This window comes from Phascolarctos cinereus, unplaced genomic scaffold (genome assembly GCF_003287225.1).
Source record: "Phascolarctos cinereus isolate Bilbo 61053 unplaced genomic scaffold, phaCin_HiC Scaffold_1;HRSCAF=81, whole genome shotgun sequence".
Taxonomy (NCBI): Eukaryota; Metazoa; Chordata; class Mammalia; order Diprotodontia; family Phascolarctidae; genus Phascolarctos; species Phascolarctos cinereus.
This window is the reverse complement of record NW_027555514.1, coordinates 183000873-183024059: the sequence shown is the minus strand read 5'-3', so window position 1 is coordinate 183024059 and position 23187 is coordinate 183000873. Positions and strand designations below refer to the sequence as shown.

The following is a 23187-nucleotide window of genomic DNA, read 5'->3' as shown; positions in this document are numbered from 1 at the left end:
ACTCTCTATGCAACTCTGGGCAATTCACACAGCTAGTAAACCAAACAGAGAGATAGGTAGATAGATAGATAGATAGATAGATAGATAGATAGACAGACAGACAGATGGATGGATAGATAGGTGCTATTTATCTCAGTTTCCCTATCTGTAAAATGGGCATAATAATAGCCCTTACCTCCCAGGGTTGTTGTGAGGATAAAATGAGATACATGTAATGTGCTTTATAAAACACAAGGCTAGAATTATAGCTATTATTATAAGCACTGTCAATGACAGCTCCAAAGGAGAGGGCATCCCTGGTCTGGCCTACATTGCTACAGGAGGGAGAATGGTAACTCCTGCCCATAAAGAAAACTCTTAAGACTTCCCTCTTTGCCTTTTTATACAGATTTATATAGATTTTATTATAGATTATGCTAAAAGACAGAGAACCTTTAAAGCTTCTCCTTTGATTTTCCTGTGGCACAAAGACAGCCATTTGTCAACATTAAGGGGCAACAGAGAACAGCAGAGAGAGAGGCACACTGGGAGACACTGGCAGAGAGCATTCAGTGAATACATCATCAGAAGGCCTTAGCTAAAGGAGCTATTTGGGACTATAGAGGATTCTGGAGATTTATACATTTATATAGGGCTTTAATATAGGAGTTTAATGCTTGCTCATTTAAGAGTATGTGCTTTGTTTTCCTATTTCAAGAAAAGTATCTTTGGGGTTATTGTGAATATGAGGCCTTCAAGTGGGGAGTTGGTGTCAAGATACTCAGTGGTGTGTAGAAAGTTTCCCAAAATATACCCATGCCCTTCATGATTGGATAATCTCTGGCCAAAGTCACAAATGCTTAGCCACTTATCAACATTTTGGGAATCGCATATACACCACCACATTGGAGCATGATGCATCACAATATGTGCACTCCAATGAGAAGTATTGAGATCCAAGATTAGGTGGTGATTGGTTTAGGCCATTGTTCATTCCCTCCACATCCTCCACTTGCCCTGGTGTGGGGGAGTCTCTTACCCGGATGCAGTGAGCCAGGTAGTTGAAGACAGTGGCCTTGAGGGTGAAGGCCTCTCCACGAACCACAGAATAGGGTAGAGTGAGAGAAACAAAGAAAGGCTTAAAGGAGGTGAGAGAGACTGGACGGGAGAGGCCAAGCCCAGTGTTTTCCGACAGGCAGAATGCTCCAGCCTTCCATTTAGTGATGGTATCAGGGACTTTCACTACCATTTTGGCCTCACCTGATGAACTAGAGAGAAGGAGTGATGAAGACAACAGAAAGTAACGATTACTAGGTTTGGTAAACCAGGACTTGAGGTAGAAAAACAAGAGAAATTTAATTTTACACATTCCCCTCTATCTCTGACCAGTCCTTACATCTGGAAATCTAACTTTGTGATTAATGATCATCCTTAAACTCTTCTCTGGAAAATATGGTCCTGCCAAAGAAAATGTCTGCAGATTATCACCATACTAAGGTGTCCTGACGTGGCTAATTCTATGCTTGCTCTCAGCCTGTCAATCATGGAAGAGCCCCTGAATTGTAGGGAGTTGTACAAAATTAGATCATTAGTCATAACTAGCAGTTTTCACACCCAGGACAAATGGGACAAATGAAGCAGGATAACTGGTAAGCCAGGATAAGAACAACATACTTTTAAATTGATTTTTAAAAACACATGCAACTGAGCAAGGACTAGGAGAACTTCCTCATCAGAGAGATAGCCCCTGACCTTGATTCTGGGAATATCTTACCTGGCATGTGGCTGCTGGATACAAGGGGAGAGATGAAATGTACTATCTGATACTTCCTTCATTATTCACTTAATTATTCTTGCTAATTAGGTACTAAGTGCAGGTTTTGTTTTGCTTTCCCTCACTGCTGAACACCCAGTGCTATCCAGTCCTCTAAACATCAGCCCCTTTCTCTAGCTATGGTTCTGGTCCCCGTGTTTATTTTCTGGGAGTATGTGGCACCAAATTAATTCAGAAATGCTTATCTTGGAGACAGGTAGACCAGCGAACCTGTACAATGCTTAGCTTGGATTTGTCTTGAAGCAGACCAGGAACTGAGGAAAACTGTTAATGAATTGAAAATCTAGAAGAATCCAAGTGCTTCACCTGAAGGAAATAGAGTAAAAATGGAAGTACTTACTCCGCTGGTACCAAGTCCCAGATCCAGGTCTCAGGGAAATACATTCTCACGGTTTCAGCTGGGGCCGCTTGTTCTTCTATAATTAGAGACTCTGCGTGAAATCTTGGGGTAGATCCCAGTCTTGCTATACCTGCAGCAGGGACTACAAAAATAAAAATGTAAAATTCTTGGCTAACTATGTCCTCCTAAATACAATAGGTACTTTCTTGTGAAACGCAAGAGTAGAGCACACAAGATTTATACAAGGTGCCTCTCTTCAAGGACCTCAGAGCCTACTAAGAGGAAAGGAAAACGACATGATAGTTATAATACAAATTTATAATATGTGATATATAACATATGTATGTGATAAGAAGTACAAAACAAAGCGGATCCCAGGGCCACAGATACAGAGCAAGGAGAGACTTTCGAGGCTATGTAGCCCCCCTCATTTTACAGATCAGGAAACTGAGGCCTGGAGAAGCTAAATGACTTTCCCAAGATCATACATGCAGCAAACACTGGAGGCAAGATTTAAATTTGGGAATGAAAGGAAAGTACCTTACTAATCAGTGGAGTCATAAAAGTTTCACGGAGGCAGTAGCATATGAGTTGAAATCTGAAGACATTTGGAGAACTTTATAATCTATAGGGAAGCCCTCACTAAATAACCATGACAGTGGCAAACACTTTTGGCAAGCCTACCTCTCCCTGTTTAATGCCTTGACTGATATTAATTATCAGAGGATAGTTGAACCAGGTTATCTCTCTCTCATTATAGCCTTCCAAGAATCTTGTGTATTTTTGATTTTTGTATGGAAATCATCTTGCTCTAAGAAGTCATTAAAGAAGCATTATGCTTGCTTTTTTAAACAGTAAATGAACAATAAATGTCATTTTTTCATTTTTTATAAAAATTTTATATTCTCCACACTTTTCAGTAGATTGTGTGATGATTAAGTGGTATTCTACTATGGAATGTTCCATGAGGAAGCCTGTTTTTCCCTGTTATTCCCATACTGAAGATGATTCTGATAAAAAATTTCATATAGATGAAAAAGTTTAATTATATTTATATATTATATATTTATTATAAATATAATTATAAATTCTAAGTTTTATCATTCTTAGAGAAGGAAAGTATTATACAGATGAGATAGAGTTTCTCAGTCACCTTCTATTTAGAAGATACAGAGGACAGTAATAAGATCTGAGATTTTTTTCCCTACACCTTTGATATTTTTCCCTTCTTCAGATTCCTTGTCAGTCAATCCCTCAATGACCTAACAATCATATTGCTTCCAGGAAAGAGCTCTTCTATATTGTCCAATACATTTGTTTTTCCCATCTTTGTTCTTTTTCATTTTATTTCTACCTCGTCAATAAGCAAATCTGTGATGTTAGAGTACAAGTATGATCATCCCACTGTCCTTGATGGTGAAAAGAGTTTGCAACAGAACATTTTGCAGATCTTTTCTATTTTTCTTCTGTTTGTTGTCTTCCTTCTACTTTTACCCTTAAATACCCTCAAGATGACTTTCCTTAGATCTTACACCAGGCAATCCTTATTAAACTGATTTTGCCTTTTACTGCTTCTTTCTAGGGCAGCTAGGTGACACAGAGGATTGAGTGCTGAGCCTAAAGTCAGAAAGAATCATCTTCCTAAGTTAAAAATCTGACCTCAGACACTTACTAGCTATGTGACCCTGGGCAAGTCAGTCACTTAACCCTGTTTGCTTCAGTTCCTCATCTGTAAAATTAGCTGGAGAAGGAAACGGCAAACCAATCTTTGCCAAAAAAAACCCCAAATGGAGTCACAAAGAGTTGGACATGACTGAAACAACTGAACAATAACTTCTTTCTAGCTTTTTTTAAAAAGTAATACTATTCATAATTTTCCACCATTCTTCTCTGTAAGAGCTTACGAATAGTTTATATTCTAAACCTGTGCCACTTTTGGCTGCCCTATCTCTCTGCTTGCCACATTAGCCAAGTGTTTGCTGATTAAAATGCTTTTCAATCCCTTTTGGAGTCTTTGTTATGGTAATTGATTTTACAATAGTTAAAGTTTTGTATGAAATTATTGTCATCAATGTCTATGTTCCCTTTATTCATCCCTATCCTAAATTTTTTTTAGCATCAGTAACTCATTTAAATAGGTCAGGATGAAATTGTTTTAATTGCATACCACATGTTTTTCTTATTTTATCCTTCTAAGTTTTTACTCATTTAGATCTTTGCACTAACAAGTTTGTGATCTCCAAGTAATGATTTACAAATGACCATCATATCAGTAATGAATCATATACTATCTGCTAAAGTATAATCAAGTTCATTTTTCGATGTGATGTTATTTATTGCTTGCCATGTATCATGCCTTCTGATTCTTTTCTCCAAGAAAGTATTCATGATGCATAGGAATAAGGCAAGTTTTTTTCCTCTCTCATTCCTGATCCATATTTTCCAACTTATTGTCGGCCACCATGGACTGAAGTTGTTATGTATCAAGGTCTACGTTAATTTAATTTGAAAGTTCTTAACAAATTCTTGGTATACTTTTTCTACTTCTTAATTATCTACAACAGATGTGTGCACATCTCTCATACTTATTTTCATGGAGCTTTTTTTGGAAATACTTAGCATGTGGGGCAGCTAGGTGGTACAGTGGATAGAGCACAGGCCCTTGAGTCAGAAGGACCTGAGTTCAAATTCGGCCTCAGACACATAATTACTAGCTGTGTGATTCTGGGCCAGTCACTTAACCCCAATTGCTTCACACACAAAAAAAAAAAAGAAAGAAAGAAAAAGAAAATACTTAGCATGAACACAGTAATATAAGATTACCAAGTGTTCCATGAAATTATGCTTTTTGTTGCCTTTGGACACACAACTGTTATTTGCCTCCACAGAACCTGTGAATCAACCATTCAGATTAAAATTCCTTCTTTTTTCAGGCTTCATTTATATTGAAAATTTCAAAAGTGATATGATTCAGCTCCTCTGGTAGTATGTCCATTCCCTGGTCATTGGACAAGGATTTCACATTTCGAGTTTCAACAATTAAATGAAAGTTTATAGAAAACTTGATGATGTATGATTCTTAATACCTTTGTCCTCCTTTCTGCCATTCTCCCTAAGCAAAATAGGGTTACACCTTTTGAACCTGAGTCATTTTGCATTTTTCTTTTTTTTTTCCCCATGGGTTGCCGTGACCACAGAATTAAACATGAAGTAAAAAGCCTGCTAGTGATAAACCTCCACACTTAGCTAGACTTGGTCCTTGGAAATTGGACCCAGTCTATTGCAGAGATGTTAGGGATAAGAAATAGACTTATGATTTAACTGATATATAGAACTCCCAGATAAGGAAACTTCTTCTACCAATGCAGTTCGGCATTTCTATGCAACTTATGGTCTTAGAGAGTTTTCTAGAGCAGTAACAGGATAAATGATTTGTTCAAGGTCCCATAGCTGCTCTGTGTAAGAGTTTGGACTTGAACCCAGGCTCTGAAACCAAACGAAACAGGAATTTATTATGGGCTGGCTATGAAAAATGAGGGAGAGGGAAGTGTAAAATAATACCAAAATGAGAACCTGGGTAACAGAATTTGATAGTGCCACAAACAGAAAGTAGGAACTGGTTTAGAGGGAAGGGTATAAGCTTGATTTTGGACATGCTAAATCTGAGGAGTCAGTGGGACATCCAGAGGAAAATACACTATCATTAGTTGAAGGTATAGGTTTGGAGCTCAAAAGAGAGGCTAGAACTGGTGATAGATTTGGTGGTCTTCTGCATAGTGGTGGTAATGGAACCCATGACAGTGAATGGGATTGCCAATGAAAAGAGTAGAGAGGGACATTAAGGATCAGGGAAGAGGATGGGGGCTAAGAAAGGAGTAGCTAGAGAAGTAGAGAGATGATTAGAAGAGTATTGTGCCCCTGAAGAGTATTGTGTCTCTAAATCCAAGAGAAGAGAGAGAATCCATGGAGGGTGGGAGAGTTGAAAATGGAAGGATGTCAACAATGGTAAAAGCCAAATAGAGGTAAAAAAACATTGGATCTGCAAATCAGGGGATGGTTGATGGGTTCTGAGAGACTATTTTCAACAGAATAATGTGCATAGAAACTTGGTTGTTAGAGTTTGAGGGTAGTAGATAGTGATAAGATGGAGGAATTTGGCAGAGACAATTTTTTCAAGTTTAGTAATGAAGGGGAACATAGAGATGGGCTGGATAAGACTGGAGGATAATGAAAAGAAGACTCTTTGGTATATAGGGTGGTTCAAATCCAAAAAACTTTGAGGCTGACTATAAATACATAATAAAGGCAAGAATTTGAAACACAGGATTGAGATGATTGAAGTAAAGGTTGATCTCTAAAACAGCTCCATCTAATATTTTTATTTATTTTCCTCTTTCCTCCTTCAATTAATTTTCATGTGTAAATCTTAGGTAGCTTATTTGAGAGGACCCATATATATTTTAAGGGTGCCTTAAGGGATTAGGAAGTCCTGATCATATGGGTAGATCTATAGGTAGATAGCAAGCAGTTGATGGAAAGAGAAAGACCACTGGTACAAAGTTTTTGAAAAGGTGGGAGGTAAGGAGATCAAAGGCACAAGTAAAATGATTAGCCTTGTAAAGGAATAGGTATACCTCTTATGTGTTTAGGGGAAAGGAGTGAATGATGATGAGAAGCTGTAAGGAAAGAAGAAGGATGGCCTCAAACTTTTTTTCTTTTTTCTTTTGGTGAAGCAATTTGCGTTAAGTGACTTGCCCAGGGTCACACAGCTAGTGTCAAGTGTCTGGTCTATAAAGTGCTGGACATGGCATCAAGAGGGGCCACATTCAAATCTAGCCATAGACAACTTACTAGCTGTGTAGCCTTGGACAAGTCACTTAAGCCTCAGTTTCCTTTTCTATAAAATAGGGATAATATCTGCTATAAGTGGGTAGCAGGAGAATTATTGAGGGGTGATCAGAGAAAAGAAAAGGTCTGGAATAGTGGGAAAACAGTGAAACATTTGGGAAATGAGACAGGTAAACAATGAGTATGTGAGAAAGATTTCAAATACCCAGGGTAGCCTATAAAGGATGAAATCACTACGAATTTTCTTGCAAGGATCAGCACCTCAGCATTGTCAGGGTCTCACAGCAGGAAGAAAAAGATTATAGGATCATATATTAGGGGCTAGAAGGGACTTTAGAGGACTCCCAACTCTGTCATTTTAGAGATAAAGAAACAATGACACAGAAAATTTAAATGATTTTTCCCAAGGTTACATATAGGTAGTAAGTGGTACAACCAGAATTCAAACCCAAGTGTTCTGACTCCATGTCTAGAATTCTTTCTACTATTCTATAACATAGTCATTATCCTTCCTGGAGAAGCCATTGACATGGGCAGATTCACATTCTCTCTTTCTCTCTCTCTCTCTCTCTCTCTCTCTCTCTCTCTCTCTCTCTCTCTCTCTCTCTCCCCCAAAATGGAGGCACTCTGGAAACCTTGAAAAGTAGAAGAGATGGCGGAAAATAAAATTCATTCTTAGTAAATAAGAACTTGGAACCAGTCATCTCACAGAGAGCCAATGGCCAGGCAAATGTAGGGAGATGTCTAGAATTCAGTGGCAAGTAGAAACAGTCTAAGTAAATCTAATTATATAATTAGTTGAATTATGTAAATATAATTATATGATATAATTATACAATTCATCTAATTGTATAAGTCTAATCATATATTAGTTTAATTACATAAATTTTATGTTAGGTGTTTACGCCTGGTATTTATTTGACTTGTATGTTTGTGTCTGTTTCTAAATAAATTAACTAAATTATTTTTAAAATTAAATAAATTAAACTCTCCTCTCTCTTAAGGAGATAGATAGCCCAGAAACCAGGGAAAAATATGAAGATAACTGGAGATCAATAGGAAAGTGGAAAAAAAGTGGGTCAATCTAATTAGATAAATGGATTTGATCTTATGTTCTTAGGTCTGCTTCTGCCTGCTAAATAAATGACTCTTCACATGCTGTTGCTTCACCCTGACAATCCCAAAGGAGGACAGAAAGCTTTGGAGTCCCAGGAAATAGTAGAGAATCTCAACAGTGGAAAAGACCTCAGAAAAAATTTAGTTGAATTCATACCTGACTGAGAACCCCCTTAATGGCATCCCCAGCAAGTGGTCATCCAGCCTTTAGAGCATGAATTCTGGTTTTACATTCTATGTCCTGTGAGTCAATGATGAGAGGACAAATTGAGTCATTTTATCTCCAGCCTACTGGAGGAATATTGGAAAGCATGGAGCTGGAGTCAAAAGACCTGTGTTCAAATCCCAGCTCTTCCTCTTATTGCTTTCATGATCTTAGGCAAAATTATTTCACCTCTTTTCAGTTCCTCATCTGTAAAATGAGGAGATTTAGGTCACATTAAAAAAACATGACCCAAAGATCCCTATGATCTTCCTACCAATGGTAACCTAAGAGTAGTGGGGAGAAGGAGATAGACTTTTTAAGATGAACAAAGAACACAGCAATTGAGGAAATAAGAGGTTTTTTTTAGTGGTTTCTTAGGCATTTTCTGCCATTGTCTTCCCTTTTCTATCCTGCATGTTTATATGATCATTAATGGTGACATAAAGCCATTGAAACCCAACCAGACAAAGTCAATTTCATTAAAGTTGAAATGATGAAGATCATGATACTAAGTGAATATAATTCAACAAATAGAGGAAGATGGTAATTTTCACCTCATTCTTTTCCAAAGAGGAAAAGGAAGCCTCCAATGGTGGTAGAGTAAAGAGTCTGGAGTGCAGTAGAAGGGATAGTGGCGGTACATGATGTGGAAGGTGGGTAAGTGTTAAATCACTATGCCAAAATAGCTATTTCAGGTGATTAAAAAAAGTGTAAAGCCCCTAATAAAAAGCATTTAATAAATAATTAGAAAATGTGATACAGTGAAAAAAAAAAGCAATGAACTTAAAGTCAAAAGAGCTGAATTCATTTGGGTGCTAACACATGGCTTTGTGATCATGGGAAAGTCACTTAGCTTTTGCCTCTCCGAGGCTCTCATCTGTAATGTGAGAATAGTAATGTGCACACTGCTGACTTTTCAGGGTTGTTGTTAGTACGAGGCTTTATAAACTAGAAAACATTATATCAATTCAAGTCATTATTATTTCTACTAATAAAAATTTGAGCTACATGTAGTCTTCTAAATTTGTTTTTATTTTAAAGTATGTTTATCTTGTGTTCCCATCTTAATGTGAGATCCTTCTGGTCTAGGATCATATTATAACTTTATATTCTGCACTGTACCTAATACAGGTATGCCTTAATAAATGCTGGTTATTCAATGAATAATGAATAATCAGTCAAATCAATGCAGGGAGCACCACTTTTGTCTCATTGCTTTTCTTGTTTTCATCTTCATTTACTTGCTTTTCCTTGTCTTTTAAACTTCTTTGCAGGTCACACTTCCCTTTGCACTAATGGCTATTTAGTAAGTAACGAGACAGTGCAGTGGATAAAGTACTGAATAAGGCTTCGGGAGCGCCTGAGTTCAAATCCAGTTTCAGACACTAGCTATGTGACCTTGGGCAAGTCACTTAAGCCTCAGTCTCCTCATCTGTAAAATAGAGTAATAATAGCTTCCTCCCAGGGTTGTTATGAGGATCAAATGAGATAATATTTGTAAAGCATTTTGAAAATCTCCAAGTGCTATGTAAACGTTAGCCATTATTACTGGTGGACTGTATGGCCTAGAACAAATGACTTAGCTTCCCAGAGCCCTAGTTTTTTCCTCTGTAAAATGATGGTTTTAGACTCCATGGTCTTTGAGTTTCCTTCCAGCTTTACAACTAGGATCCCATGATACTCTTGGAAAAACGACAAAATAAAAAAATTTGCTCAACACTTACTTTCCCTGACCATATCCAGAATCATTCTCTATCATATTTTTGAACCAATGTTAGAAAAATAGCTCTACATGATATATCACATATTTTCTTCAACTCAAAACAAAGAATATATTCATTGTTTTACCTGGGTATGATGAATATCCCATAATAGGTGGGCGATGGAATGTGCATAAATGAGGCTTCTGGACCTGTGTGTTAGTAAATACCTTCAAGCCCATATCCTAGAAATAAAGTTGGAAGTGTATCAATTCACAATCATTATCGACATCCATTAAATTTATTTTGGTAGTAACTGTTATGGTTGATGTTTCTCTCTTGTGTTTATTTTCTCTATTGCTAATAAGGGTGGAGCCTCAGAACTTTGTAACTCAGGAAGAAAGGTAAGGAAATAACTGGCTTAAAATCCAAGTAGTGAATAAGCCACAGACCCACCAATGTCTCAACTGGGCTGTCCAAAAGCCCTAACTCCTTCCAGGCTCCTCACAGTCACACAGAGGTCAGTGTTCCCTTAAAGGAACCTAGTGATTACCCTGTACAACAAGAACAATTGGGAGCAGGGTGAAAGTATCACCAGGAACTTAAGAAGGCTATTGTCCCTAGACACTATAGGGGCAGAGTTACTCAGCAAGCCAGGTATTGCAAAAATATATTCAAAAATTGACTCAACCTCGGTAAACAGAAAAAAAAAACGCTTCAAAATGCTGAGAGGGGCCTAGAATAAATAAATGACCATTATTAAGGGGATAAGACCCTTTAGGGTATTTCCTCCCCTAACCAGGGGAGGCAAAACCTTCTAGTCCCACCTAAATAGCATCAGGAAGGGTTGAACTGACACAGTTCAATTAGGCTAGAATTATAATTTTGAAAGGCTAAAGAGATAAATATGATATAGGGAGCAGACATGGGGTTATGTGTCAGAATACTCCTATTAGACAGTTTAAACTTTGCTCTTTATCTTTTGCATAATAACTATGACCCTTCAAGAAATTTATAACCAAGTATGTGAACAGGAAAAAAGGACTTTACTTTTAGGAAGTTGTAAGCATCGTCTTCTTCAGTATTCAATGCAGGGGCATACATGATTCCATTAACAAAGATATTATTGAAAGGGATACATTCTCCAGTATCTTCATCTTTCACGTTTTGATCATCAGGGAATCCAGTAAGATCCTTCACAGGTAGTTGCTTATAAAGCTATATAATCAGAAAGAGAAAAGAGAAAGGGGTTTCTTGTTATTCTCTTTGTTAATTTTTAGGGAGAACATTAGTGATGCAGTCTCCACTCTCCTCTTCTGACTGATCCAGGAGAACTACCACAGTGAACTTCAATTATGTTGATGAATGTTCCAGCCTCAGTGACTTAGCAAGCAAGTCACTTAATCTCTATTTGCCTCAGTTTCCTCCATTGCAAAATGGGGATAACAGTATCTACCTGCCAAGGTTGTTGCGATGATCAAAAGTGATAACATTTGTAAAGTGCTGTGTCTAGGCACTATATAAATGCTATTGTTACTGTTTTTCTTGTTCTCGTTACAAGCTTTTATCAGCACTAAGCTTACCTGGGTCAGTGTGATCGTCATCGTCGTTGTTGTTCAGTTGTGTCCAACTCTTAAGGACCCCATTTGGGGTTTTCTTAGCAAGAATACTGGAGTGGTTTGCCATTTCCTTCTCCAGCCCATTTTACAGATAAGGAAACTGAGGCAAATAGGGTTAATCGACGTGCCCAGGGTCACAAAGTTAGTATGCAACTGAGGCCAGATTTGAACTCAGGAAGATGAGCCTTCCTGATTCCAAGCTCAGTGCTCTATCCACTGTGCTACCTAGCTGCCCCTACTTGTGTCAGTACACGGATTAAAAACCACAGGGGCCAAGTGCCACAGAAAACTCTTCTAAGGGGTACAAATTTACATGCTAGAAGCTTGACTATATATATATAGGAAAGAAGTTACCCAGCAGCCAATCAAATAACAGATCTTCCTAAATGTTTGTCCTACTATGTTCAAGGACCTGTGTTAGTCATCACAGGGGAATATGAATATATATGAAAGGTTCCCTGACCTTAAGGAGCTCATAATTTAGGAGGAAAAAAGCAATGGATTTTCTCAATGCCATTTTTAGAGACCCATATCCTCCTCAAATAACCTTTAGGTTACGTGATGAAGAACATGATCCGTATTTTCACTACACTGTAGGAGGCAGCATTGTGTAGCAGAAAGATCACCGGATTTGGAATCAAGGAACCAGGGATCCAATCACAGCTAGTACTTACTAAACCATACAGTTCTAGGAAAATATCTGAACCTTTCTCAGCCCCAGTTTCCCCATCTGTAAAAGCAAAATTATTCTACCTACTTCATTTTTGTGTGAATTAAGTGAAGGAATAATATAGTTAAAATACTTGTAAATCAGAATGTCCTCCATAAATATCACCCATTCTCATGAACATAAAACCCCATCTAGGTAAAGTAGAGCAGTGCTTTCCAAATCATGAATTATTGGAGGAACACAATTAGTAAAAAATTCATCTGTGGAAAAGGGACTGTTCAACTGGACCGATGTAACTGCACTCATATGAATTCACAGAAAGACACATAATAGCTAATAGGAATACTACCTTGCCTTAAAAGGAGCTTGAGATATGGCAGACTAGAAGAGGCAACCAAAAAGATTATAATGCAAAGGAGATACATACCCAATATTAGCCTCCAAGCAGAAATTCCATCTGGATCCCCTATTGCCACTCATCATGGGCTTATTTCATTTAATAAGTGCCATATCCTCCTACTAGAATAAAATCTCCATAAGGCTGAGCCTACTTTTTGTATCTTGCCTCAGTACCTAGCACAATTCTCTGTATTTGTCAGGTATTTCACACATTTTCACATTTGTTGACAGACTCAAAAGACAAGGGACATATTTGAAAATCATGTATATACATATATATATATATATGTATATATATATATATATATAAAATATATACACATATATACACACATATATACACACATTTACATATAGCTAGATCCCTCAAACACTCGGATCTCTCAGTTCCTCATTCCACTTTTCATTCCCATGACTCTGACTCCATCAAGAACCCTTCAGTGTTCTACTCAATTCCACTGAGGAAGTTTATTCCTCCTCCTCCATTTCACCTCCGTTACACACCAAGATGGTCATACTCTTGATTTTGCCATCACCCCTGAAGTGTTCAATTCCCCATGTTCATGAATTCTGAAATTAATTTCTCTGATCATAATGTTTTATTAATACATCTTTCCCTCTGCCTTATAAAGCCTCGTTCTATTCTTTGCTCTCACCTTGACCTTGAATCCATCCACACCTAAATTCTTGTCTTGATTATCACCTCTGCACTGCTACAGTTTTCTCCTTTCTCTAACTTGACCCCTTGGTGAACCAAGAGGTGAACCAGTTCAATGCAACACTATCCTCTACAATCAAGTCCCTGGCTCCCTTAAGCTATTACTGATCAAATCTTGCCAAAACCCAGCCTTGAGTTACTCCCAACCACCTGTGACTTTACTCCTATTCATGTGCTACTGAATGAAGATGAACAAAATCAGGAAGCTGTGCTGACTAGGTCTGATACAAATTTATGTTACATAATCTTAACTGGACTCTCAATGAAGCAAGGCAATCCATTTATACCTCCCTCAACTGATTCACTAGTCCACTCACCACAGCAGCTGTTCCAAATCTTTTCATCCCTTCTCAATGCTCCCATAACACCTTAATCCCCATTTTAGCTGCAGACCTAGCCTCATTTTTCATTATAAAAACTGAAATCATTCATTGTGAGCTCCCCTCTTTTTCATCTCCCATCATATAGGCATCTTCCCCCACTTTCTCCTCCATCACTATTATCTCAGATAAAGAGGTAACCCCTCTTCTTGCCAAGGCCAACCCTCTATATGCACCATTAATCTTACGACTTCTCATCTTTTCCAGCAGATTCTTTCACTATCAAGCCCACTTTCTTTCCTATCTTCAATCTATCCTTATCTGCTGGCTCCTTCCCTAATGTATACAAACATATCCAAGTCTCCCCATCCTTAGAAAACCCTCACTTGATTCTATCAACCCTGGTACCTATCATCATATTTTTCTTCTCTCCTTCATGGCTAAACTTTTTGAGAAAAGCATCTATAATCAGTGTTTCTCCTTCCTCTCTTCTCACAGTATTTTAAATCCTCTTCATTATCCAACTGAAACTATTCTCTCTAAAGTCACCAATTACCTCTTAATTGCTAAATCTAATGTCTGTCTCAGTTCTCATCCTTCTTGACCTCTTCCTTTGACACTGTTGATCACTGTCTTCTAGATTCTGCCCTCTCTAGGTTTTCATAACAATGTTCTCTCCTAGTCCTCTTACCTGTCTGACCAATTCTTCTAAGTCTCCTTCTTTGGATAGTCCTCTAAGTCATGCCCACTAAACATGAATCTGTCCAGGGCCATCTTCGCTTCTCTTACTATACTATCTCATTTGGTGATCTCATCAATTTCCATGGGTTCGATTATCATCTCTATACATATGTTGAATTTTGGTTGGAATGTACAGAGCATGAAAGGTAATTGTATAAAATAAGGCTATAAAGATATATTAGAATCAGCTTGTGAGGGCCTTTAAATACCAGGTTGAGTAGTATTTGATAATAGAGGTAACCACTGAAGTTTCTGAGCCATCCCGTGACATAGTAACATCTGTGTCTTAGGGAGACTCTCCTGGTAGGCACTTAATAAATATCTGTTGATTGATTGAACATAAATGGAAGGCAAAAGAATCAAGAGAAGTGGGTAGATGCAAAAAGTGGTGTGAAGTTAGAACCCATAGCACTTGATTGGGTATAAGAAGTGAGTAGGATGTATGAGTCAAAGAGGATTCCAAAGTTTTGAGCATCTGTAACTGAGAGGACAGGGAATTTTAGAGGAAAGGAAGTTTTAGGAGGGAAGATGAGTTTACTTTTGGATGCTGGTTGAGTTTGAAGGACACCAACGTGACAATATTCTGTGGATAGATGGAGATATGGAACTGAAATTCATCAAAAGAGATGACAGGGCTAGATACATAAATTTGGAAATCATCTTCATAAAGGTGATCATTGTATAAGTAGTAGCAGAGCAGATTAATAAGGGAGAGAGTATAGAGAAAACAGAGGAGAGAAGAGGGCTGACAACAGAGCTTTGGGAGACTTCTACATTGCAGAAACAAAGGAGGAGGATGAACCTGTGATGGAAATTGAACAAAGGTCAGATAGGAGGAGAACCAGGAAAGAATACTGTCATGGAAACCAAAATCAGAAAAAGAACCCTAAAGCATGAATTGGGCAATAATGTCACATGCTACTCAAAAGTCAAGGCCACTTGGTTTAGAAATTAAGAGGGTAAGAGTAACATTTAGTAAAGTCATTTCAGTAGAATGATGTTGAGTTGGAAGCCAGAGCACAAAGAGTTGAAAAGTGAATGGGGAGTGAGGAAATCAAAGCAGAGTATAGATGAATCTTTCTAGGACTTTATCCCAAATCAAGGTGGAGGGGGTAGGATTTGAGGGGCTAATATAGTAAAGGAAGTTTTTTACATGTCTACAGGTAGTGAGAAGGAACATGTAGATAAGAAGACATTGAAAATGATTCCAGTCTCTTAATTCTTCAATGCTTGATCCATCTTCCAGTGGTTACCTGAGGCAGCTAAATGGCAAAATAGATAGAGTACTGCATGTGGAATCAAGAAGACTTGAATTCAAATCTAGCCTCAGACACTTACTAGCTGTGTGACTCTAGGAAAGTCACTTAGCCTCTGCCTTTTACATTTGAGTCTCCTTATGTGTAAAAAGGGGATAAAAATAACATCTATCTCCCAGGGTTGCTGTGAGGGTAAAATGAAGTAATATTTGTAAAGTGTTTTTAAAAATTAAAGCACTATATAAGTACTAGCTATTATTACCACCTCTTCAATAAAATACAAACTCTTCAGCCTGGTACTTAAGGGCCTTCACAACCTGTTTCTAACCTTCCTTCATAGTCTTGTTTGATATTACTCTCCTTTATGCACTGTACATTGAACCAAAATGGAATTCTAAGTTTTCCCAGAATTCAACATATGCTTCTTTGACCTTTGACTTCTGGACATTCTCTGTGGCTGGAATGCATTCCCTCCTTATCTCTGTCTTCTAGAATCCTTCTCTTGCATCAAGGATCAGCTTAAGTGCCACTTTTCCAACGAAAGCACAAGAGGACAAGAAAGAGAATCAAACGCATGGGTGGAAAGGTTACCCTTTGCAAAAGTTCCCTTAAACTCTGAGATAAAAGGAAATAATGGTAGGGTGAGTATGGATGTATAATGGTTTTGAGGTGTTGAAGAGGGAGATGAAGGAGCTTTGAATGGATGGTCTCAATGATCTTGGTTAAAAAGGAAGCAAGGTTATCAGCTGAATTATAATATTAATTGAGGGGGGAGGGGAGTGTAGGACTCAGGGGCCCTCTAAACCTGAGTTTAAATTTTAGCTATGATACTTTCAGTGTGACCTTGGGCAAGTCATTTAACCTCTGTAGACCTTAGTTTCCTTATCTATAAAATGAGGGAGTTGGACTGGGTGATCCCTGAGGTCTCTTCCAGATCTAAATCTGTGATCCTACTAACTCATTCTTCATTCTTTTTCCTTTTATTCAATTCTCAATTTCACTAAAAATTCCACTTATTTTTTCAACAACCTTTTACTGCCTCTAACCCATTAAATGTATGCTTGTCAAAAAGGGTTTGGATGCCCTTCCCTTTGTGGAAGAGCCCAATATCTTCTCAGGGGATTTCTGTTATTCAAAATTGAATTATCCAGGTAATGGTAATTCCATTCAGGGAAATGTCTTCTCCTTTCGTTGTTTGTTATTGTTCAGTTGTATCTGACTTTTCATGACCCCATTTGGGGTTTTCTTGGCAAATATACTAGTTTCCCATTTCCTTCTCCAGGTCATTTCATAAATGAGGAAAACTGAGGCAAATAGGGTTAAGTGACTTGCCCAGGATCACACAGCTAGTAAGTGTAAGAGGCCAGATTTGAACTCAGGAAGAAGAGTCTTCCTGACTCTAAGCCCACCACTTTATCCACTGCGCAACCTAGCTGCCCCTTGTAAGATCCCACAACTTTCTGTGCCAAAAGGCAGGTTTTACTTCTGTAACTGTCTCATGGATTGTGGACAGAGTTTTTCTTAACCTTCATTAGGATAATTCTTTTGCTAGGGAAAAAGTGAAACTCTCATCAGCAACCTTGGATTTAACCATACAGATGACTTCCATATCTGCTCATCAACCCTTTATCTCTCTGGAGCTCACGTCCTCCAACTGCCTTTTTGACATCTCCTTCTCAATGTCCCATAAGAATCTCAAGCAAATCATATCCAAAACAGAACTCATTCATTGTCTTTCCCCCTAAGCCCATCTGTTCTCTTTAGCTTCCCTATTTCTACCTTCCTGATTCCTTGATGTTATACTTGGTCTGTTCTTAGTTATGTAGAATTTATTCTCATCAGGTGTTTTGCATCAGTTTGGTATTATCTGTACTTTTAATGTGGCATTATATGATATCCATAATCTCTAAATGAGCAATTAAAGTAAGAAATAGCTAAATGTTTCTTGCCACATAATTATGACTTCTTTATGACAACAGGGATGAGTTAGAACTTACAGAGGCAGGGGTAAGTTCCTCTTCAGGATGCAGGAGAAGGACGCTCTCATCCACTGCACGCAGGGCACAGAGGGACTGAGGAGAGGCTTTCACCGTCAGGAGAGTTTCCAAGGATGGAAGGCTTTTTGCTGATGAAAAGCTTAAATTCACCTGTAAAGAAAAGGTCAGAGGTCAACTGAACAGCTTTCCTACTAAGTTAGTCCTGGAGTCTCTCTTCTCTCTTGTCCTCTTCACATTCAAAACACATGCAACTCAGCATGGCTTAGCTATGGTTGAAAGAGTCCTGGGCATTCTTTGAGCCTTTTCTCTTTACCCAACTTGGTTGAATAGGTGATATATAGTAGTCAACTCACATCCTTAAGATATGACAAACATCAATGACTGAATCTTCTTTTTAATTAATTCTCAGAGATCCTCCTTCACCCCTGGTCCACCACGTAATCATTGTTTGTTTGTTTTTTAATACACTGAACACATTCATTTTTTCGTATGGCAACTCTTTAAAATATTTTTTTAACATCCTTTTTAAAATTTTGAGTTCCAAATTCTCCCTCCTTCCAGCCTCTCCTTCACTCATTGAGAAGGCAAGCAATATGATATCCACTATGCCTGTGAAGTCATGCAAAACATTTCCATATTAGCCATGTTGCCAAAAAAAAAAAAGCAAGAAACATAAAGTGAAAAAATGTGCTTCAATGTGTACTCACAGTTCATTAGTTTCTCTACAGGAAAAAATAGCATTTTTAATCAACAGTGACGCATTATTTTTTGGAAGCAATCAGAGTTAAGACTTGCCCACAGTCATGTAGCTAGTAAGTGTCTGAGGTTGGATTTGAACTCAGGTCTTCCTGACTCTAGGGCTCCACCACCACTGCACCACCTAGCTCCCCCAATCACGCATTTATTAAATGCCTACTATGATCAGGATACTGTGCTATATACTGGGAGATATACAAAGATAAAGATAAATAAACTAACCCAAAGTCCTTTCAATCTAGTGATATTGTATATTTCTTTGATATGTTTGGTACAAGTAAGACCTTCCCTCCAACACTTCCTACAACTTCTCATAAAGGAAGGGAGCAGAAGAGTCACAACAACTGGGTTATATTATGAGAGGTGGTGAGAATTAATAGACTTAGGAGACCCGAGTTTTTTTTTCTTCTAATAACTTGCTATACGATCATTGGCAAATTCAAATTCCACAAACTGAGTATGCACTGTGGTAGAGTTGATAGGGAGCTGGTCTTGAAGTCAGAAAGACCTGAATTTGGTCCTAACTATAACACATATTTGCTGTGTGACCCCTGGGAAAGTCACTTGAACTCAGGGTCCTCTTGGCAACTTCCTAAGACCTTAAGTTATAGAGAAGATGCCGACTTGCTTTGGTAAAGAAGGCTTCTTCCCCTGAGAGATCTCTACCAATGAAATCACAGATCCATTCACTATCCTATGTACAAGGCATTATGGTGGTTGCTGAGACACACAAATAAATATGATACGGCTCTTACTTCCAAAGGGCTTACAAACATTTTTAAGGAGATCAGGTGTGGCTTTATAGATGATATCCAAAGTCCCTTCCAACTCTAAGTTCCGATGCACAAAGACAATATAAGTTTGGCTTTTATGGATGGAATATGGTGAAGTCTGCCAGTTTTCCCCAGAGTTTCTAATGCCTTTTGGAGGTTTGATGGAACTTCAACCCATCTGATTGTGCACCAAGGCCATCTTGCCATTTTCCTGACACCAACGCCCCATTTCTCCTTTCTGGGATAAGTATACTCAACATCAGACCATCCCTACCCCCAGGAAGTGCATTTATTCCTCACTGGAACTCCTACCCTGGGGCTGAGACATCTTGATTTCTGATTGAGTGAGTGTAAATATACCTAGCCCTCTCTATCTAGCTGTCCCCAGAACCAGGCCACCTTGCCATTTGCACTGCCTGCCACAGCTTTTCCCAACCCTCCCTTCTCAACTCTCTCTACTTTCCACCTCTAGGTCTAGCCGTAGTAATAGAATCAATATTCTACTCCTTCTAGAGGGCATATCAACTGTCTGTTTTATGGATCAACTCAATATCCCTTTAATTTCCTAACCAAAATTCCTTTCCCTAGGCCCCATTCAACTATATGTGTTACCTTCCCTTATTAGAAAGTAAGCTCCTAGGGGCAGCTAGATGGCACAGTGGATAGAGCACCGGCCCTGAAGTCAGGAGGACCTGAGTTCAAATCCAGCCTCAGATCAAACACTTGATGCTTTCTAGCTGTGTGACCCTGGGCAAGTCACTTACCCCAATTACCTAAAAAAAAGAAAGAAAGAAAGAAAGCTCCTTCAGAAAACACCCTGAGTATTGCTCACCTGTCAAAGTGCCCCATTCTCATGAAAATTCCCTATCCTTGTCAAAGATAGTTACAAGAGATAGACTTCCATGGTGACAATGGAAAGTCCCCAAATACCCCTGTCAGAATCAATATCATGTCCCTCAATTTGGGATTAATGTTCCTCATTTATTATGTTCTCCCATTCTGATGTTTCTTATTTATGTCTATAAATGTGCTCTGTAAATTCAGTTCATTAATATTAACAGACCTGTTGTTTTATGGCAAGACCAACAGAGGTGGTCTTGAACCCATTTTATTGGCAAACTGCTAGCTATGGCTAATAAACTGATTGTGCTTAAAAAAAAAAAAGAAAGAAAGAAAGCTCCTTGAGGGTAGAAACTGTCTTCTCATTTTCTAAATGTCTATTCCCATCATTTAGCACAGTGTAAGTTCTCAGCACACTGGAAATTCTAAATAAATGCTTCTTCATTAATTCATTCATTCAAGACAATTTACATAGAGGGGTGTAAAGTAGCAATGTGAATGCAGGGAATTGAAAGAATAGATAAAAGGAATGTACCTATTTATTGTCAGCTACAGGATCTGCATTCTGTACTCTCAGGCAGAGAAAAGGGAAAAGCAATTCCCTCTCCCAAACTCAGAAAGGAAGGGCAGGTAGTAGTGGATCCTGCAACAGGCCTAGAGTCAGGAAGACCTGAGTTCAAATCCAGCCTCAGACCCTTACTAGCTGTGTGATTCTGGTCAAGTCACTTAACCCTGTTTGCCCTAGTTTCCTCATCTGTAAAATTATCTGGAGAAGGAAATAGCAAACTACCCCAGTATATTTGCCAAGAAAACTCCAAATGGGGTCACAAAGAATTGGTCACAACTGAAATGACTGAATAGCAACACACTCAGCGAAAAATAAGGGCCGGAGACCTTCCTTTAAAAGGCAGGAGGAAAAAAAGTCACAGCTACCTGAGGGGCCCTTTCGAGTGCCAGCTGGTTGGATTAAAGACTGAACTGAAAAGGTGTTGACTAGCTCCAAGGCATGCGTCTCCAAATGATTTTATGGTTCCACAGAAGCAACAATAGCAAGGCCACAGCATCTTCATTAGAGGACAGTAAAAAAGCTGCAAGGCTGAGATGTAGAGAGCAGCAGCTTTAAGAGGCGAAGATTTAATTAAAAAAAAAAAGAGGTGGAGCTTCAGCAGATGAGAACTGCAGAGAGAAGGTGGAATGAACGTTGCTAGGGAGTTCCAAAAACCACAGGAAGTGAAGTCAGTGACAGTATTGGACCAGAGGGCAGCTGTCAGACAGAACCTGGAGAACTCAGACAGGAAAGTATTTCTAGTCACAATGCAAAGCAGATGGCTCTCAGGCCCAAATCCTTCTTCACTTCTCAGTTTGAATTTTTCTTGAATTTGGTCATTCTTCATAGACATATAAGTCTCTGAGAGATTACATGACTATATAGTTATAATCATATAATCACATATTATATATAATATAATTATATTTCATATATAATATAATTATATATCTATAATAATATAATCACATATTATAATAATATATTATTATATATCTCTGAGATTATAATTCTCCCATTTATTCATGGGAGCTGAGAATAATTCTAATGCATAGTTTTTCTATTTTTCACTTTGCTATTTTTTTTAATTTATTGCTTCAATTAAACACTTCGCTATTTGATTTGTGGCTCTCACTTGGTGTATTGGTACATTAAGTTACAGTTCTGCTTCCAGTTCACCTTGAACCCAAGTCATGTGTGAATACAGAGTTGAGTGGGATACCTTTTATATATGCTTTTATTACTCCATGGCATAAATCACCCACCTTGTTGGCAAAGCAGCTTTCAATGTTAAACTTCTTAGAATCTGCAATAACTTCCCCATTCTGTAAAATGGTGTAGATGAGAACTCTGGCAATGGGCGCAATGTCTGAGTCCACGGAAATGTTGATGGAAAATATGCCTTTCACTGTTGAATAAAGAGAGTAAAAAAAGTAATAATTAAGGAGGGGTCAAGAGACTATCCCTGATCACTGTGGGAGGCATGGCAACTTTGGACAAGACTGGTGAAAGAAGGATTTGGTATTTCTTGTCTTTTTTTTTAAAGGCAGTTGGAGTTAAGTGACTTGCCCAGGGTTACACAGCTACCGAGTGTCAAGTGTTTGGTCTGAGGTCGGATTTGAACTCAGGTCTTCCTGACTTCAGGGCTGCTGCTCTATCCACTATGGCACCTAGCTGTCTCTTGTCTTGTCTTCTTAAGCACAGTCCTTGGTTTATGGATTAGATCATCTTCCTTAGGTAATATCATTAGTGACTTAAAATCCTAATCCATCACAACCTTGTTGTTATTGGCATTCAATAATGATAATACATGTTGTGGGATCAAAAACTTGATATTATTCATGATTATTGTGATCACCATCATTTCCAGGCAAGCAATACTTACATGAAAAGTCTAGAAGAATAGCAAAAATAGGTGGCACAGTGGATAGAGCTCTGGCCTTAGAGTCAGGAGGGCCTGAGTTCAAATCTGGCCTTAGACACTTGACACTTACTAGCTGTGTGATCCTGGGCAAGTCACTTAACCCTAATTGCCTAAGTAAAAAATAAAAAAAAAATAGCAAAAATAGAATAGGGCAATAAAGAATTTACAATCAGAAATGGAAATAGTGGATATCCAGAACTGTATTCTAAATCTAGTCTTTCTCATATAGCCTAAGGTGGTTAAGTCTGGGACAAAGTAAAACTTTTAAACTACAGTTATCCCTTCCACATCATGGAGGTCAGGGGTGCCCAAGATCTGGAAAATCCCCATAAAATTTTCTGGCCCTCCCTTTGTACCAGAGAAGAAGTCTGAATTGTTACGGTATTAAAAGAGAAAATGTTGATATTATACAATAATATACACATATTTTATGCATTTCTGATTTCTAAACTTTTTCTATGTCATCTGCTAGCCTTCATGTGCCATCTGTGGCCTCCTCAAATTCCCCCCAAAATTATATTTAATTTCTTATGCTGACCTGCATTAGATAGACACTGCAATAGGGAAAGTCGAAACACGGAAGAGATAAGAGTAGAAGCACTTTT

The 23187-nt window shown here is 38.3% G+C and overlaps 1 protein-coding gene across 1 annotated transcript in view; it reads right to left on the bottom strand.

The window, feature by feature from the left end:
- Positions 1 to 23187, bottom strand: part of A2M (alpha-2-macroglobulin) — a 70226-nt gene that overhangs the window by 30026 nt on the left and 17013 nt on the right. Inside the window, exons 14-19 of the mRNA XM_020994244.2 lie at positions 21924 to 22066; positions 17743 to 17892; positions 11073 to 11240; positions 10171 to 10267; positions 2154 to 2295; positions 1019 to 1247 (exon numbers count right to left, since the gene is read on the bottom strand). Coding sequence (XP_020849903.1) covers positions 1019 to 1247; positions 2154 to 2295; positions 10171 to 10267; positions 11073 to 11240; positions 17743 to 17892; positions 21924 to 22066 — 929 coding nt within the window. The remainder of the gene's footprint in view (positions 1 to 1018; positions 1248 to 2153; positions 2296 to 10170; positions 10268 to 11072; positions 11241 to 17742; positions 17893 to 21923; positions 22067 to 23187) is intronic.